At 49.8% G+C, this 17156-nt stretch overlaps 7 protein-coding genes across 7 annotated transcripts, besides 2 other annotated features; 3 read left to right on the top strand and 4 right to left on the bottom strand.

Annotated features, from left to right (window-relative positions):
* The first annotated feature begins 88 nt into the window (after positions 1-88).
* Positions 89-94: a sequence feature (Short protein (PENARI_c015G01357, OGE51003.1) was converted to a misc_feature.).
* Positions 95-174: 80 nt separating this feature from the next.
* Positions 175-240: a sequence feature (Short protein (PENARI_c015G01357, OGE51003.1) was converted to a misc_feature.).
* Positions 241-1171: 931 nt separating this feature from the next.
* PENARI_c015G09970 (uncharacterized protein) lies at positions 1172-1587 on the bottom strand (the record flags this gene model as incomplete). Its single annotated transcript, XM_022633881.1, has 3 exons — positions 1172-1207; positions 1264-1346; positions 1410-1587. 3 exons carry the CDS (start codon positions 1585-1587, stop codon positions 1172-1174), a joined length of 297 nt encoding a protein of 98 aa, XP_022486451.1.
* A 3868-nt stretch (positions 1588-5455) lies between these two features.
* PENARI_c015G12118 (GMC family oxidoreductase) lies at positions 5456-7393 on the top strand (the record flags this gene model as incomplete). Its single annotated transcript, XM_022633928.1, has 1 exon — positions 5456-7393. The coding sequence occupies one exon, from the start codon at positions 5456-5458 to the stop codon at positions 7391-7393; it is 1938 nt and encodes a 645-aa protein (XP_022486414.1).
* Positions 7394-8190: 797 nt separating this feature from the next.
* On the top strand, positions 8191-9225 carry PENARI_c015G05155 (ribokinase; the record flags this gene model as incomplete). The annotated part of the gene is made up of 1 exon (XM_022633772.1): positions 8191-9225. The coding sequence occupies one exon, from the start codon at positions 8191-8193 to the stop codon at positions 9223-9225; it is 1035 nt and encodes a 344-aa protein (XP_022486411.1).
* A 67-nt stretch (positions 9226-9292) lies between these two features.
* PENARI_c015G02689 (uncharacterized protein) lies at positions 9293-11237 on the bottom strand (the record flags this gene model as incomplete). The annotated part of the gene is made up of 4 exons (XM_022633716.1): positions 9293-10062; positions 10122-10881; positions 11058-11087; positions 11202-11237. 4 exons carry the CDS (start codon positions 11235-11237, stop codon positions 9293-9295), a joined length of 1596 nt encoding a protein of 531 aa, XP_022486440.1.
* A 402-nt stretch (positions 11238-11639) lies between these two features.
* PENARI_c015G08277 (sugar porter family MFS transporter) lies at positions 11640-13478 on the bottom strand (the record flags this gene model as incomplete). The annotated part of the gene is made up of 5 exons (XM_022633836.1): positions 11640-12079; positions 12131-12275; positions 12323-12438; positions 12488-13353; positions 13399-13478. The coding sequence occupies 5 exons, from the start codon at positions 13476-13478 to the stop codon at positions 11640-11642; spliced, it is 1647 nt and encodes a 548-aa protein (XP_022486436.1).
* Positions 13479-14174: 696 nt separating this feature from the next.
* On the top strand, positions 14175-15451 carry PENARI_c015G02678 (uncharacterized protein; the record flags this gene model as incomplete). Its single annotated transcript, XM_022633715.1, has 4 exons — positions 14175-14337; positions 14400-14908; positions 14958-15204; positions 15267-15451. The coding sequence occupies 4 exons, from the start codon at positions 14175-14177 to the stop codon at positions 15449-15451; spliced, it is 1104 nt and encodes a 367-aa protein (XP_022486323.1).
* A 127-nt stretch (positions 15452-15578) lies between these two features.
* Positions 15579-17012, bottom strand: PENARI_c015G02696 (putative C6 transcription factor; the record flags this gene model as incomplete). Its single annotated transcript, XM_022633717.1, has 1 exon — positions 15579-17012. One exon carries the CDS (start codon positions 17010-17012, stop codon positions 15579-15581), a length of 1434 nt encoding a protein of 477 aa, XP_022486311.1.
* Positions 17013-17156: the final 144 nt, after the last annotated feature.

Genomic DNA, 17156 nt, shown 5'->3' with positions numbered 1-17156 from the left:
ACTCTGTTAATGCATTGGTATCGCCGTGAGAAGAAGAAAAACTAGGTAAAGACTTTAAGTCTGAGACCGACGTGTAGAAAACGGCCTCATGGCTGTATGTCTGCGCCATGAGCTTCTGAAAGTTGTTTGCCAAAAGCCTCGCAAAGTTGGAGGCAGAGCTCGTAAAATTGATAGATGTTTGCAGCAGCACAGGCATCCTCAGCAGGCAAGGCCGACACAGACGCTCTTGGATCGGATTAAATGTGAAAAAAGTTGCTATTTCATAACCACCCAACTCATCCCCAAATGTCTCCCTGCCCCCTTCTACGCCGCTCTGCCCAAATGAATCATCGCTCAGGGTTTAAACTGAATCAATCATTTGAATTTGAACCAAACATCCACCTCAGTAGGCCCTGTCAACCCGATGTTTACCTGCTTTGTGAAATTCTGCCCCGCAGCTTCAACTCAATAGATTACGAGCAGTCTCGGCTTTTGAAGCGCTCAGGTTCACAGAAATGTATCAATAATAGATGCATTGATCAATATAACTTAAGACTGCTAACGAGGTAATGCTTGTTCATGATGAGATTGCCAAGAGATGAGATGACTGTGTTTTATGCCGTTCGTTCTAATGGACCTGTGAAGGCTGAGACCTCCGGCACGCCTGTTGTGGCTAATATTCCTCACGTCCCTGCTTTGTCCGCTTTGTTGGCGGAACGTGGAGCTCCCGCGAGCCTCGAGTTGGAAACTTAGGTGCGTACTATCTCAAGAATTTCCCCGGGTACGATGAAGTCACAGAAACCCTACGTGTTGATATCTCAAGGCCTGCAATCTGTGTCGGTTATGCTGAAAATATCGGCCGGTTTGGTGGGTATCCAAATATCTGCCACTTTCCCAACGGTAGTAGCAAGTGCGGCAACTGTATCAACACCAGAGGAAAGCTTTCAATTTTCAGAGCCTAAGGCAGCAGTTCTACGGCGTTTGGCACCATGGAATTCTTTCACATGGAGCTTCTGGTTCAGCGATGAACTTTCGCAAAAGACTATGAAAACATCTCATGAAGATGTGACTATAAATACGCTGCTAATGTTTGCTCTCCTTTTTCGTTGGCAACAGGCTCGCTCGCCAGTTTCTATGTGGCTAGTGCCCCCAATCTTCTTGTACTTTCTAGTTCTTCACCTGTCATAATGACTCAGGCCACGTCATTACAAACCAACCCGAGACCGGCCTAAAATTTTAGAGTTAATACAATTGAGCATATACAACTTCGGGTTGGAAACTTACGACGGGGATAGAACAGCATTTAGCAGCTCGGCCATCAGAGGCACAACCAGCCTTGAAATCGTCCAGGCCGTTGTAGGATCGAGCTTAGCGAGAAATCGTTTAGAATTTTGGCGGAAGGCAAAGCAAAGTTTCATTTGTTTACTCACGCGAGGACTTGCAGTCAAGGTCCGCCAGGTTAAGTACACCAGTCTTGCAACACTGTGCTTGGGTATAGAGCAGGCCTGCATTGCAAACGGGTCCACCGTTGCTGCCACCGTTGCCGCCAGCATTGAAAGGCACAGCCAGAACTGGAGCCAAAGCAAGGAACATGGTAATAAGATGCATGTTGATAATGCGAAAAGTAGTGTTGGTTTCGGAAAAGTCAGCTGCCTGGTTCCGCCGGAAGATAGAAGATAGTCGTGTGGACTTTTTCTTGAATAGTTCGCTGCTACGTCCTCGATCTTATGAATGAGTGCTGCCGTGATGTATCACTGGCTGCGACAAGATTAATACCTGCAAGCAGCGAAACTATTTACGACCTCATGTGACACTATCGAACTCTATTCAAGATTTAAGGCCATAAAACAACACACAACAAGGAAGCAGGAAAGATTTTCGGTCTGAATCTGCAGTTCCAATATTGGGTGAAGAAGCTGTTGTGTCGCAGCCCATGATGATCATTCTGTTGGTACTGTGTGGGGTGGAATCGGCACGTTTCCAGGAACTAGATCGAATCAAGCCAGGACACTCCAGTAAGCGCAGCACGGGACAGCCAGCGAGGTCCTACGGCTTGAAAAACACATTTTGACAGTATCACTTCGAGAGGCTCCTGCTGCCGGCTTTCAAGTGTTTGAAAGGAAAATATACGAGATCGCATTTTGTTGCTGCCATGGCGAAAATCACGCATTGGTTTCCAGTGTAGCAACCGACTTTTCCTGGGGTCCGCAGCTTGAGAGGGCCCCAAGCTCCTAGGAACTGCGAGATCGCCAAGTCATGTGCACTTCCTAATACCTAGCGTCCCGCAGACTATTCACGCAAAACCACTGGTGACGCGCGCTCCGCATGCTGTGGCCCTGAAACGAAATAGGTGGGAAAGTGACGCAGAGTTAAGTGAAAACATGAACGTCGAACGCTTGTTTTCGATACTGTAAGGCGTGTCAGACGCATGTTCGCTAGGATGAGCCAATTATAGGCGTGCCAAGTCTCGCAGCGTAAGGCATGATTGGATGAGCACACATACAGACTATATGCGTAAAGCTAAGTGGATCGAAAGAGACATAGTGCCCCACTACAGGGCGACTGAGCATTGGTCTGAACTAGACATCTTTTGTATTGACTTTTTGCAGTGGGTTATGAGCTCTAACTCTGAGGCAAGAAAGGAGGTTACCTGATTGTCTTAGTACCTTGTACGAAGCCGTCCCCTTCCGTGTGGCCGTCTGGTGGCAGCGATCATAGGACATCTAATACATCGAATGGCAAGGCTGGCCATATACAGTGGTGTATCATAAGTATTTGACCTCCGGTACTTCGTAGTGCTCCTTGTACGCTGACTAATACTGTATGGATAGCTAGGGATCAAGGTTCGATAGTTGTATCTAATTAGGTATTGAGGCATTGCACTGCAAGATAAGGTTTGTTTCGGCAAGCTGACCACTAATTCGTATTCTGTAGTGTCACTGCATGTAGATCTTCAGACCATTCAGTAGGACCCTAGCATAAGCATGATACGTCTTAAAGTGGTCTCACTGCTGGTTTGAGAAAGAAAGCCAGTGGAAGGTTTAGTGGTCTTGTGACACCCTTTAAGTATGTAAGACGTGGAGTCGAATAATTGACGTTAGAGAAAAGGACGCAGCTAGATAGAATTATGTTACGGCCTTATCTTTCATGAAGCTATTCCCAGCTGACATGGGGTCTTTGGTGAAACGGCAGCTATTCACCGGGTGATCTGTACTGAATCGGGAAGGCCTGTTCATCACATATTCACATATCCCCCTCCCTCATGTTACACAAATCCGTGTTCTCCCTCCTTGTTTGTTACGCAAGAGGCCTTGTCCTCGTATTTGATTTCAAATCATGTTGAACAAGAGATGGGGGTTTCAAGAGGAAGACGGTGACCTAAATAGAATGATACGACATCGATTCTTAAGGGTTCCTCAAGAAACCCTCTCGCCACAATCTGACTTGGTTCTTCTTCCCTGCCTGACTGATAGGCCCTCTACCCTGTACAGTAGACACCTTAGCAAATTATTCGCTTGGAGTATCATTCCTTCATCCGCCGCATAGAAATACATGTGCACAGATAGATATAAGGAGTGATTGCGCCGCTCATGGAAGAATACTAAGCTCTTTGATATTTGACTAGAACCGTCGGAACTAGTGGTGGCGAACTCAATTTCAGGCAGCGGGAGCACAGCACGATATGTGCAGGAGGGGATTCCATAAGACTGGCACGAATAGCTATTAAAGCACCACGAACTTGTAATAAATTGATAGTAATTCATCTGTATACATGAAAATAAATAGAAGTAATGCCGTATTATCAAACTTTTTATCGCTTTTGACTACAGGTAGCCAGCTAATGTAAGGTATTGTAGATTCATATATGTTTGTTTCCAAAATATATATTTGAGTAATAGCAATTGCATTACTCATAGTAAATAGAATACTCAAGAATACAGGGCAAATCTACATAACTTATGTAAGTGACGAGACTAAGCTATTTGTCTTGTTTGAGGACCCTTCGAGGGTCCAAGGTTAGGCCGCAAATCCGCCCCGCGGGCGGTTCGGTGCGAGGGTAATGCGGGTGACCCGCGGGTCACAGCCAGGTCTAGTTAGTGCAGTGGTCGGCGCGACTTGGGTGATTCTTACCCTAATTCTCACCCTATCTATAGCGCACTCGCCCTTCCCGCCCCCGGTCGCGCAACTTCAGAGCGGCGCTCACCCTAAACTCACCCGGGCGACACCCACCCGACTATCGAGCGTATATAAGCCACACGTAGCAAAGTGGTTAGGTGTGTGACTACGAGGAAACCACCCGATCTATATAGCCTGTCTAAGTCTACATCCTATATAATTCGTTCTAATACTTAAAACAAGTACATACGACCACAGGGTGTGGAGAACAGGGCTTCCCGTCCGCTCAGCCGTACTTAAGCCACACGCCGGTAAGTTAGTAGTTAGGTGGGTGACCACTAGCGAATCCTTACTGTTGTATGTTTTTGTGGTTTTTTTTTTCGCACTCTCGTTTCTGCTTTTGCTTGTTTTATCGAACAGCGAGAATGCTCACACCCGGGGGTGAGGGCCAACCCAACCTGAACCACAGTCGATTGAAACAGAGTGCCAACATAGCTTGTTGCTTTCTAGCTCTTTCTCGGTACAATAATTATGCTTAGACCGTAGCTACCGGACTATTCACTAAGCTCTAAGATAGCAAAGCTATTTGTAAAAACTACAATAAGAAAAGAGCCCGAGGCATTTTCCTAAGTGACGGTTCTGTAAGGAAGATTCTCTGCCAATGAATAGAAGAGAAAATCAAGGAACGCAAAGAGACCGATGCTAAGTCGAGAACTGGGGCCTGCCTTGGTGATGTTGTATCCACTTGGTGAACCCGGAGCGAGAGCGAAACGTATTCCACTGTTAAATCTGTCAAACCGTTGCAAGGACGGACCCAGGGAGTTCCACTTAAATAGCTACGTGTAAGCCTAAATGTATAAACTCTATGACAGGGCTCAAAATTCTGAGATCACTAGCTACAATAAAGCACTGAAGGGCATTGTGGTGTAGAAAGACGGTGTAGTAAACGAGCCTCCGGACTCCGTAACGGCAATGACAATGAACCCCCTGAAATCTCCACAGGGCTTGGCGAAATGAAGGAAACTTGTGCTAAAAGGAGAAACCCCCGAGGTATGTGGAGCCCTTCGCGATCAGCAGGGGTGGCAGGTAACGCTGCGGAGTCCGAATGTAAAGTTGCGAAGATCGTTCGGGAATTTCCACCGTAAACATACTAGGCTCAGGTGTCTCAAGCTGTTTGTGGGTACAATTACCGTAGATCTCCACGAGCTAGTTGAGGCCGCGGCATTTCTTCAACGGCTTTTGAGAAAACGCACAATGCATACGAGTTATCCAGTCTCAGGGGAAAAGACACTTGGTATAAAACCCGTGATGGTATCCCTGCATGCAAATCGCAATTCACCCATAGTCACTCTTTATTATTATGATTCTTTCCCATTTGTTCGGCCTGCTGGTCGCCACGGCCGGCTTGAGCACGGCCGTCAACATCACCGGTTATGAGTATGTCGTTGTTGGATCCGGTGCTGGTGGTGGCCCTCTGGCTGCCCGCCTCGCTTTGGCTGGCCACAAGACCCTTCTCCTTGAGGCTGGTGATGATCAGGGTGAAACTTACAATTATACCATCCCTGCTTACTCGGCCAGAGCCTCCGAGGACGAGAAGCTTTCCTGGAACTTCTTCGTGCATCACTACGAAGATGAAGAGCGCCAGGCTCGCGATTGGAAAACGAGCTACGAAACACCTGACGGCGAGTTATACACTGGCCTGAATCCTCCAGAGAACTCGACCATGAAGGGAACCCTCTATCCTCGGACAGGTACTCTCGGTGGATGCACTGCTCATAACGCCTTGATTGCAGTCTATCCCCACCAGTCTGACTTCGAATTCATCTCGACCCTTACCGGCGATAGCTCTTGGACACCTGACAACATGCGCAAGTACTTCACCAAGATGGAAAAGAATGGTTACTTGCTTCCCGGAGCTAAGGGTCACGGCTACGATGGCTGGCTGTCGACCGAGACGGCGCCCCTTAGCATTGTCTTGGAGGACCCCCAGCTCTTGAGTATGCTCACCGGCGGTGCTTTTGCTCTCGGTAACCTCACCGATAACATCATAAATATTGGCACTCTGTTGGCTGGCGACACCAATGCTGATGCTAAAACCCGTGACACCGAGCCTGGCTACTATCAAATTCCTATCGCGACTGATGATGCCCACCGCAATGGTCCTCGCGAATTCATTATCGCTGTCCGGGATGCCAAGAATGACGATGGCTCCAAGAAGTACCCTCTAGATGTCCGCATGAACACCCACGTCACCAAAGTGACCTTCGATGAGAGCACCCCGCCCCGTGCCACCGGTGTCGAGTTCCTCGATGGCGAGCACCTCTACAGGGCCAGCCCAATGTCGAAGTCGGCTCTCGCCGGTATCCCCGGTTCCGCCACTGCTTCTCGTGAGGTTATTGTTGCCGGCGGAGTGTACAACTCTCCCCAGATCCTCAAATTGAGTGGTATCGGTCCCGCCGATGAGCTCAAGAAGTTTGGAATCGAAGTCATCAAGGATCTCCCCGGTGTCGGCACCAACCTCCAGGACCACTACGAGATCTCAGTGCAGGGCAAGATCGAGGAGGACTTCTCCTGCCTAGACAAATGCACCTTCAGCATTCGCGACCAGGAAGACCCTTGCATCAACCGCTGGGAGACTCCCATTCTCGGTGACCGCGGTATCTACTCATCCCCCGGTCTCGCTGCCACCATGCTCTACAAGAGTACCACAACCGACGATAACTTCGACATCTTCTGCTTCGGAGGACCCGTCAACTTCCGCGGCTACTTCCCCGACTACAGCATTAACGCCACAGACGAACACAACTGGTTCACCTGGGCCATCCTCAAAGCTCACCCGCGCAACACTGCCGGCACTGTTGCCCTGCAGTCCGCCGATCCCCTGGACATGCCCAAGATCACCTTCAACTACTTCGACACCGGTGTCGGCGACTACGCAGCCGATCTCACTGCTCTCTACGACGCCGTCGAGCTCGCCCGTGACGCGTTCAAGCGCCAGCTCGTCAATATTACGGAAGTTCTCCCCGGTGCTGACGTCCAGTCCAAGGAGGATATTGAGCAATATGTCAAGGATGGCGCTTGGGGTCACCATGCCTCTTGCACTTGCCCCATTGGTGCTGATGATGACCCTATGGCTGTGTTGGACTCCAAATTCCGTGTTCGTGGTGTCTCGGGTCTCCGTGTCGTTGATGCTTCCGTTTACCCCAAGATTCCGGGTACTTTCACGGCTGTGTCTACCTACATGGTTGCCGAGAAGGCTGCTGATGAAATTCTCAGTGAGCTTAATGCCAGCTCTTGATTGATGTGGATGAATGGAATGTGAGATTTGATTGGATCGGCCCTCCTTAGGTGGAGCCGTATTCGTTGTGAAGCGGTTTATGTTGTGTATTTTTAATAGATCATTCGTTTAAGACGACAGGTTTTGTATATAATTCTACTTACTCGGTTGATATATGGGACGAGGAGATGAGTAAAGCATACTCATTAATATTGATCGGGGTAGATTTACACAACCTTGGGCCAAGGAGCCTGATAGTTACAAGGCGGGCAATTCAAGCCAAGCGTTAAACAACTAGAACAACAGGATGGTAGCCTCAGGGCAAAGAGCACGTAAAAAAGCGAACCTCTCTGCTAGTCCATGAGAAATAACCGAAAGCAGGCGTGCGGAAAGTAGCAAGACAGCTCTATTCCGGCCCATCTTAACCTTTCCCTGTTTGCATTATCAGTATACAAATCGTATACCTCGTGCCACTGAACTCATCGAACGAAGAAACTTTTTTGGGAGGTTCCCCGCGCTAAACCTTATTGGGCGTTCATCTGCGCCAGTCTAACCCCTTTGGGGGTACAGAGCCTACGCCCTCCCAATCTAGACAGGATATCGGTAAGTATAGAACCATCCCGACGGGGCAAGATGCCGAAAAAATAAGAAAGGTCGGCATCGCATGTTTCTGACCTTTGAGGTTCAATTCTTCTTTCTTACTCAATCTCCGAGTCCAACCAATCTACACATAAAGCAACTACCACGAATACACTTACCACAACCACCAAAGTTTACCAACAGCTTTCAAACATCCAAAACAAACCTCCAAAGCCAAAATGCCACCCCAAAACCCACACATAACAATAATTGGCTCCCTAAATATCGACTTTGTAACAGCGACCCCCCGCTGCCCAGGCCCAGGAGAGACGCTCACAGCAACCTCGTTGAGCGTGCTAGCGGGCGGAAAAGGCGGCAACCAAGCCGTAGCAGCAGGCCGCGCCTCATATACATCAAAAGAGAAACAAGATGTAACCGTGAGCATGATTGGCAGCGTCGGTGCCGATGATCCATACTATACCACGCTCCTTCAGCCAGCACTGGAGAAATCGGGTGTTAACACGGGATCGATTGAACAATCTGTTACTGCGCAGACTGGGTCTGCAAGTATTATTGTTGAAGAGGGGAGTGGGGAGAATCGAATTCTTGTTGTTCCTGGTGCGAATCACGGTGGATTGATGGGCGATGTGGATGGGATTGTTCGTGTTACGCAACGGTCTGAGGTTGTTGTTTTGCAGGGTGAGATTCCGCGGGAGACGACTGTGGGTTTGTTGGAGTATTTTAATGGGAAGACTGGGAGCGGCGAGGCCAGGGTTGTTTTTAACCCGGCGCCTGTTTTCCCTGAAGGCATTCCACTTTCTGCGTTGCATGGTACGGCTGTTTTGATCATGAATGAGACGGAGGTTGTGCAGATGGCGAGGTCGATTGCTGGGCTTCCTGTTCTGGGGGATGTTTGTGTTGATGAAGATCAGTTTGATCCTGCTGAGTTTGCGGGGAAGTTCCATGAAATGGCTGGGGTTGAGGTTGTTCTTATTACGCTTGGTGCTAAGGGTGTTTATTTCTCTACTCGCGCTGGGAAGTGTGGGACTGTTGCTGGTGTGAAGGTTGCTCAAGTCATTGATACCACTGCGGCAGGGGACACTTTCGTTGGGTATTTCTCGACTGCTGTGGCGCGGTTCCTTGCTACTGGGAAGGGGTTGGACGAGTTTGAGGAGATCGAACAAGCTGTCTCGGTGGCTAATGCTGCTGCGGCCATGTGTGTGCAGCGTCGGGGCGCGATGCAAAGTATTCCATTTGCTTATGACATGGAGTGAAGTTGAAAATAAACGGGCACATGATGTAATAGAAAGTAAACGGCGTTTTGTGGGTATAGTTATGAAATCATATATCAGCTTCATCGTCAAATTCCTCCTCATATCGCGCCATGTTCCACGATGCTTGTAGCGCCTTAGTCTCCCGGTCAAGATTTATTCCCGTCGTGGCAGTGATCCTGGCTAATCGTTCCAACAACACAACTTGTTGCGACTCATGTGTCATATCGCGGGCAATAGTGAGAAGACCCGCAATTAAAATCGGGTCCCATTGCTCCGGGGAATCATTGCTTGCTGCAATCCCAGCTATCGACTGTGCATGCCAAATATGCGAGGTGTAACACCTAGCACCTGGAAGGGATTTCAAAAGCCGCGGTTTGTGCGTCAATAGTAGCAGAGAGGTAATATGGTAGACAGCATTAGCGACCAGCGCCATTGGCGTCGTGTAGATAAGAATCGGGAAGGACGAGTTGTGATCAGGATCGATTTGATCGGCCTCTCCACCTCGAATATCCACAATCTGCTGGACATCTTCTGGGCGCTCGTTGTACCATTTCTGACAGTCTGTCCAGAGGAAGGTCCATTGGGAGAGGAAATGTGATTGTCGGAGTGAGGGGAATGCGAGTTCTGGGGCCGTTGCATGCGGAGACGGCATTTCGGGGTCTCCGTATATCAGAGACAAGCAATGTCCGAGTAGACATAGAATATTTTTGTATGCACGGTTGACGGTTTGGGGCTGGATTTGAGATTGTGGGTGGTGTATTAATGTACCGTCGCGCCGCAGTAATGATCGAAAAGGAATGAGCGGTGGCTTGGAAGACGAGATGCAGCCTGCGAGATCTATAACAAAACAGTGGTGAGTTAGCTGATACTATGTTTGGTACAAGTCTCCCACATACCGAGTCGAAAGTAAAGCCATAACAACGCCTCTCCAACCTCTTCTCCCAGACCAGCCTGCGATGAAAAGTCACATCCTTGTTCTATGCTGTGCATAAGAATATTCCTCCACTGCTGTGGTCCAGCAGGCAAAACGTCTTGAAGCATCAAGAGTGTTTGACCAGCATGTCTAGCCAAATCAGACTCGACCGCAAGACTCTCTTTCGCCTCTTTCCGGAACTGCCGACTATTCTCAACATCCTCACTGGTCGCAAATGGCAGAAGCAGTCTCTGACCAGCAGAGAGGGAAAGCACCGCAGCTTGTAAAGCCCGATTCGTCCGCGAAAGTAGCAACACTTGAAGTCCGAATGGGAGCTCAGGATCTCCGGTGTCAATCCACGGACCAACATGATAACGGAAATGTCGCAGCAGATCGGTTTCTTGGCTTCCATTTGCGAGTAGCCCCCGGCGCTCAATTGTCTGTGAACTAGGAACAGAACCCACATGTCTAAAGTAGGGAGGACTAGTCATGAACCGGGCATCTGGCGTGCTCCGTCTTCCAATATATGGAATTGGAGGTTCTGAGAAATCAACACTCGGCACGTCGGCCGATAAAATGCTTTGAAATTCAAAAGCCCGACCATCTCCCGTGTCATCATGGCTTCCAACTGATGACTGCAGACCATCAGCGAACGCAGGATTGTTCTGTGCCTCATCTGGTGGAGGCTGCTGCTCCTTCGATTTTTCTTTACTCCCAGCTGCAAGAGGCGAGTCATCAACAAACTATACAAGGTCAGCACACTGTTCGTCAAATACTTCTGGTTCAGCTTGGAAACTGGAATAGCATACCGTGATAGAGCTATACCCCTGCCCCAACCCCGACCCATGCGCAAGACCAGCCCTCGGCGAAACAAACGCCAAATCAGCTCCATATTTACAAGCAAATCCCTTTACCTCACAATTCGCACATCTGGGCTTCTGCTCATCACCTACAGAAACAGCGTCAGTATCGAGTATCATGGAGTACCATCACCGGAACGTCCAAGCACGTGACACGTACATTTTCTTCTGCGCCTGCGACACGTCAAACAACCCGTCCTCACGCGCTGCTTGGCTGCCGGCGTGGGTTTTCTGGGCATTTTGATGTATACATGTAGACACCGTCGAGAGAAAAGAAGGGAGTGGAGGCTCCGCAGTTCTTGATTCGGAGATGGCCGTGATTTGGCTTTGGCGGGCGCCACCAATGGGGAGAGTCGAGCCGAGTGTGGGGATTATATCGGGTTGACGATCCGAAGAGTTTTCTCTGCCTTTTGGCCTAATGAGGTAGTTTATGGAGATGGAGATGGAGATGGGTTTAGACGCCACCCGACGTTCCGAGATTTATGATGGGGTTGATGTGTGGGTTTGGATATATGGGGAACTATGACGAGATTGAAGTTGAGGTTGGAGGTGAAGTGCGGAACATCATTCATTACTTGCATTTTTGGTATCACTAAAGCTATGCCGATTGCTTGAATAGCTACTTCCATTAATTAAAAGCTCTAAAGCTTCTCAATATACTGCGACCCCTCCATCTTCTCCAGATCGCGGCCAGTAGCGGATCCCATGCGCGCAATAAAGTCGGTCAGGCCAACATCGCGCTGAGCCTCGCGGAGGAGTTCCGCGTCTGCCTCGCCGGCGTTACTCTTGAAGACGCGGTCCATTTCTTCCAGGGTTGCTCCCTTGGTTTCGGGCAGGAAGAACCAGACCCAAACGATGCCGACCAGGAGGAATCCCGCGAAGAAGATGTAAGTGCCCCATTCCCAGGATTGAAGCATGGGCGGTACGAAGAAGGCGATGGCGAAGTTGTTGATCCAGTTGCTGAACGCGCCGATTGATGCTCCCTTGGCGCGAATTGAGAGGGGGAAGATTTCTGAGACAAGGGTCCATGAGACGGGGCCCCAGGTTGCGCCGAAGCCAGCAATGTATAGCCAGATTAGAGCTGCGAGTTTGTCAGATCCTGTGGACGAATGGTCGCATGGAATTTACTTACCAACTGCTGTCCAGCCGGCGGCGACATGGCCGGGCCAGTCATGCTGGAATTTAGCGACAATCACGCCCACAATCACCATGCTGCAGAACATGACGATGGAGCCACCCAAGAGCATGGGCTTGCGACCGATTTTATCGATGACCAACTGGTATTGTTAGCAATGGTTCATATCCTCTTGGATTGTTGACGTACCATTCCAGGAACTGTGCTGATGATGAAAACGACACCGGTCACACCAGTCGCCAACAGAGCAATAGTACCACCAGTGAGACCGAGACTAACAAACACATTGGACGCATAGTAGATGACTGAAACCAACATTAGCAAAGAACAACCAAACCAGATCAACCAACTTACTAGCATCAATACCACTCCACTGCTGGAAGAACATAACCAACCAAGCAATACAAACCCGCTTGAAGTTATCCATAGTGCGGAAGCAATTGGCATACTGCGCAATCTGGTTCATGAAAATACTCTTCTTCTCCCTATCCGCAAGCTTAGGCGAAGCCTTCGCAAAAGCGCGCTCCTCAAAGACAGCCTCAGCCTTAATCTCAAGGTATTCAACTTGGACGAGCTCATGCTCAACAGGAACCTTGCGCATCCATGCCAAAGTCTGCTGAGCCTCCTGATCACGGCCCTGCTTCACAAGCCAGCGGGGCGAGAATGGCATAAACCAGATACCACAGGCCAATGCGACAGCAGGAATACCCTGAATAATAGAAGGCAAGCGCCAAGCGAGATCAGACTGAGTCGCGCCCGTCCCGCCAATATTGTTACTTCCATACCCGACCCAGAAAGAAATCATAATTCCGAGAATGGTCGCGAACTGGTAGAAAGAAACGAGCAGACCGCGCATCTCAGGCGCTGCCAGTTCGGCGTTGTAGAGAGGACCGACACCGCTGAACAAGCCAACACCCAATCCGGTGAAGAATCGGCCGGCGTAGAGCAGGGACGGGTTGCCGGCTGTTGCGCCGACGTACAGGTAGCTGCCGAGGATAACCCAGCAACAGGCGAAGAACATAGTGTACTTGCGCGAGTAGATCTCGCCTAGGATACCGGCTGATAGGGAGCCAACGATACCGCCCAGTTGGAGGACGGAGGTGAGCCAGCCCGTTGCTGTTGAGGAGGCCACGACTGTTGGGAAGTTCTCTGTGAACCGGGTCATCACCAGGGATTGGCCCAGGACACCTTGTTGGTAGCCATATTCGAAACCACCGAATCTGGGGAGGTTAGTGTTGTTCGTAGTGGGGTTGGTGAGGACTTACGAGGCGAAGAAAGCGATGAAGAGGACTTTGGGGTTCTCGAAGATGGACTGCCACATGGACTTCTTAGCGATGACATCCATGATGGGCAATTGAGTCAAGTCTCTCAAGGTGAAGTCTCAAGTCACAAATCTCAAACGTGGGGAAAGGAAAACACGGGGGAAATGGGGCCCCATATATACTCACTTTTCACCTCATCTCAGTCACTCTACACCTGAATTTGCTTAAGTTCTCAAAGTGGCGCCACGTGAGTAAAAAAACTCTCATCTCGGCGTCCCGACTCGCTGCAACGCAAAATTCCCCCGGAACCCCAAACATTTTGTGGAGGCAAAACGTGGAGAATCCCGACCGCTAAGCCAAATAGGGCGATTCGTAGCCTACGACCTCCCGATTCGGCTAACGTCGGCCTCTCAGACGGAAAAGAGTGGAAATCTCGGAATTCCCCAACTCCACAAACCCTGCATGGCTGAGCCCACACTGGCTTCACATGATATGTCTCGGTCGGCGCCCTATTCTCTGGCTTTACAGAGTGTGGGGTTAACTCCAATTGAGGAAATCAGAGCCTTTGTCTCGCCGATTTGGCTAAGTCCAAGCAGATCAACACTGGGGAACCCGAGATCGTCCAAGCATTACTCTTCGGAATGGGCCGCACTGTCGGGGAAAGCTGGGGCCGCGATGGTATTCAGTATAAAAGGTCGAGAGAAGATGTCTGGCATTGAAATTGAGTATATTCAGGGACATCTGCATTCGGCAAGCATACCCTACATCCCAAAGTGAACATGCATTGGTCGGCTCCGCTACTCTGCTTGGTGACAGGCGGGCTTGCAGCTCTGCAGGCGGATAAGCACTATGCCATCATGGACAATGATTGGTATACAGCGGGTTTTGTTCCGTACCTGATTGCCCTAGACGGCGATGTGGAAATTCTAGGCCTGGCCTCAGGTGAGTACAGTACACTATACATCAACTTTCACAGTATCAGACCACCACTGACACAATCCCAGACACGGCAAACAGCTGGCAAGCCCAAGGCGCCCTCCACGCCGTGGCAACCCTAGAAGCAGGAAACCTAAGCTGCATCCCCGTCTACGCAGGCGCCACATGGCCACTCATAAACACACCACAACGGTTCCAAGCATGGGAAACAATCCACGGCAAACTCCCCTGGGAAGGCGCCTTCGCGCCCGAGAACAAGACCCTTGAAGCCGAGGGCAATGATCCCACCTCCGGCGACCCCAATCGCATTGTCAAGGAGGCGTTCAAGGAGGGATTCCCTAAAGGCCGACCGGAGAACTCGACATCCGCGGCGAACTTTATGGTCGAGATGGTTCACAAGTATCCTGGCCAGGTATCTATCTACTCGGCCGGAGCATTGACGAATATCGCGCTGGCAGTGCGTATGGATCCGATGTTCGCGTCGCTTGCTAAGGATCTTGTTATTATGGGCGGATATGTTGATTTGAATATGCTTGAGGCGACGGGAAGTATTATGCTTGCTGATTACCAATCTGATGTAAGAATTATTTCCCAGGTGGTTTGTTTCTCCGCTGATCCGTCTATAGATCAACCTCATGATCGACCCCGAAGCATCGAAGATCGCCTTGACTGCTGATTTCCCTAACATTACCATCGCTGGTAATGTCGCTAATCAGGTCTTCCCCACGAAGGAGTTCAAGGAGGAGGTACTTTCGGTGCCGAATCCATACAGCGAGCTCTTCAACAAGTACTACGATCTCTCGTTCCCATTCTGGGATGAAACGGCTGCTGCGTTGATGGTTGATCCTACGATTTCCGTCAACCAAACTTCAGGTATGTCAAAACCTTATAAGGGACTCTAGGAAATGTCACGAGGCTAATAATTGCCTGTTTAGTGTTCTTGGATGTCGATACCTCCTACGGAAGCCCCAACTACGGCAATATCCATGTTTACCAGAAGGCTCTCGCGCCTCAGGGCATCCGTGAGGTGAACTATGTCTTTGAGGTTGATGCCGATAGACTTAAGCAGCGGATTAAGCATGCTTTGCAATATCCCAAGTCTTGTGCTGATTTGCAGTAAAGGGTTGAAACTTGGTCCCTCGCTCTAAATTTTGCAAATATCCATGTGTGGCTAAGATATAGATTGCCATTTAGATTAGACCAAATAGTCAGAATACAATGTACACCACATCTATTCAAGACATAATCTAAATAACACCCAAAATCTCCCCAGTCTCATACCCCCAAGCCCTCTCAAGATCCCTAAGTCTCCACAAAGCCCCCCACCCAGTCGTCCTCTCAATAATCTTAAAAAGCTTCGCAACCTCAACATGCTCACTGCGATGACTGAGCAACTTGCCCGCAATATAAAGCGGCTGAATAGCATTAATCAAATTCCCACTGTGAGGATTCGTCAATGAAATCCCACACACACGACGCGCATGCCAAATCGCCGAGAAATACGGCTTAGACGCTGCCACCGGACCTCGCTCTACAGGCCTCATATCAAGCATCATTATACAAGCCGCGTGGTATAACTGGTTCCCAGAGATCGCGGCCCAGTGCGCGAATAGGATTTCCGGGAATATCTGGCCAGACCCCATACCTGTTGTTTTTATGGGGAGCATAGCTGGTGGTCGTTGGTCGAGCCAGTAATGTAATTCATCCCAGAGGCGGGTCCATTGTTCGGGGAATGGACGCGGGTCAGAAGATATCTCGCCTAATTCAAGGAAACGCGTGCGCCGACTCGAGAGGTCGCATGTTTTGGCACAGAGGTAGACGGCCCAGTTGGCGTGCATATCAGGTGAGACGTGGCCCTGTTCACGGAAGAGATCGCGGATGCGGGATTCTTTTTCTTCGGCGCTTTTGGCTGGAATTGCTGGGACCCATTTGTCCAGCGGGAGGACTGTGCTTTCTGCGCCGTTGGAGATGATCGCTCCGCATAATTCCATGCGGGCGTAGCACCAGAATACGGCTTGGAGGTGGCCGCCTGAGAGGCCGGTTACGTTGAATGATTCGAAGAGGGCTGCGCAGCCTTCTACGTGGCGTCGCCAGTCGCGGGGACTGACGGACATTAGTTCCATGACTGCTAAGATGCAGACTGTCACGAGGACGTTTGGATCTTTCGCTTGGAGACATGGAGCTAGGAGGCGGATTGATTCTTGGTAAAGCTCGAGGCTGTCGTATGCTTTGTCGAGACATGCTTTGCGCTCTGTTTGGCGGGCTGAGAAGGCGAGAATGGCGTAGAAGAGGGCTGGTGAGCCTTGTGCTAGAATTGGGATGTGCACGCCGAAGTGGCGGGCTTCGTCGAATTTGTCGAGGTACGGGGCGCATTCTGTGATCCAGTTTTTGAGGTAGAAGATTAGGCGAACTTTGGGGATTGATATCACTCGTGTGAAATCTAGGCTTTGTCGTGTGCGTTGTGGTTCGCTTGGTTGAGGGATTGGGGTGTAGTTTGATGGTTCGAGACTTGCTACTGCTGAGAAGAGGACGCCGCGGAGTTCTTCTTGTAGTTCTAGAAATCTGGGGTTGGCTGCGTATTCATCGGCGCTGGAGAATGTGCCCGGTGATAGAAAGTCTTCTTCAATTGGAGTGAAGGTCTCAGGAAGTCGGGCTTCTAATATTGGAGTTGGTTCTTCCATGTTTCTTTTTTCTGTTCTGAAATCTGGGGATCTGGGGTAAAAGAAGAAGAGGGTGGAGTGGCGCCGAAGAATTTCCTCATATCCGTGGACTGCCCTACTTAGTCACCGATCCATTCTTTTGAAGCTTGAAAATCATCGATTCGT

This window comes from Penicillium arizonense (assembly GCF_001773325.1).
Source record: "Penicillium arizonense strain CBS 141311 chromosome Unknown PENARI_contig015, whole genome shotgun sequence".
Classification (NCBI taxonomy): Eukaryota; Fungi; Ascomycota; class Eurotiomycetes; order Eurotiales; family Aspergillaceae; genus Penicillium; species Penicillium arizonense.
The sequence above is the reverse complement of the archived record's forward strand: the minus strand, read 5'-3'. Positions and strand labels throughout refer to the sequence as shown.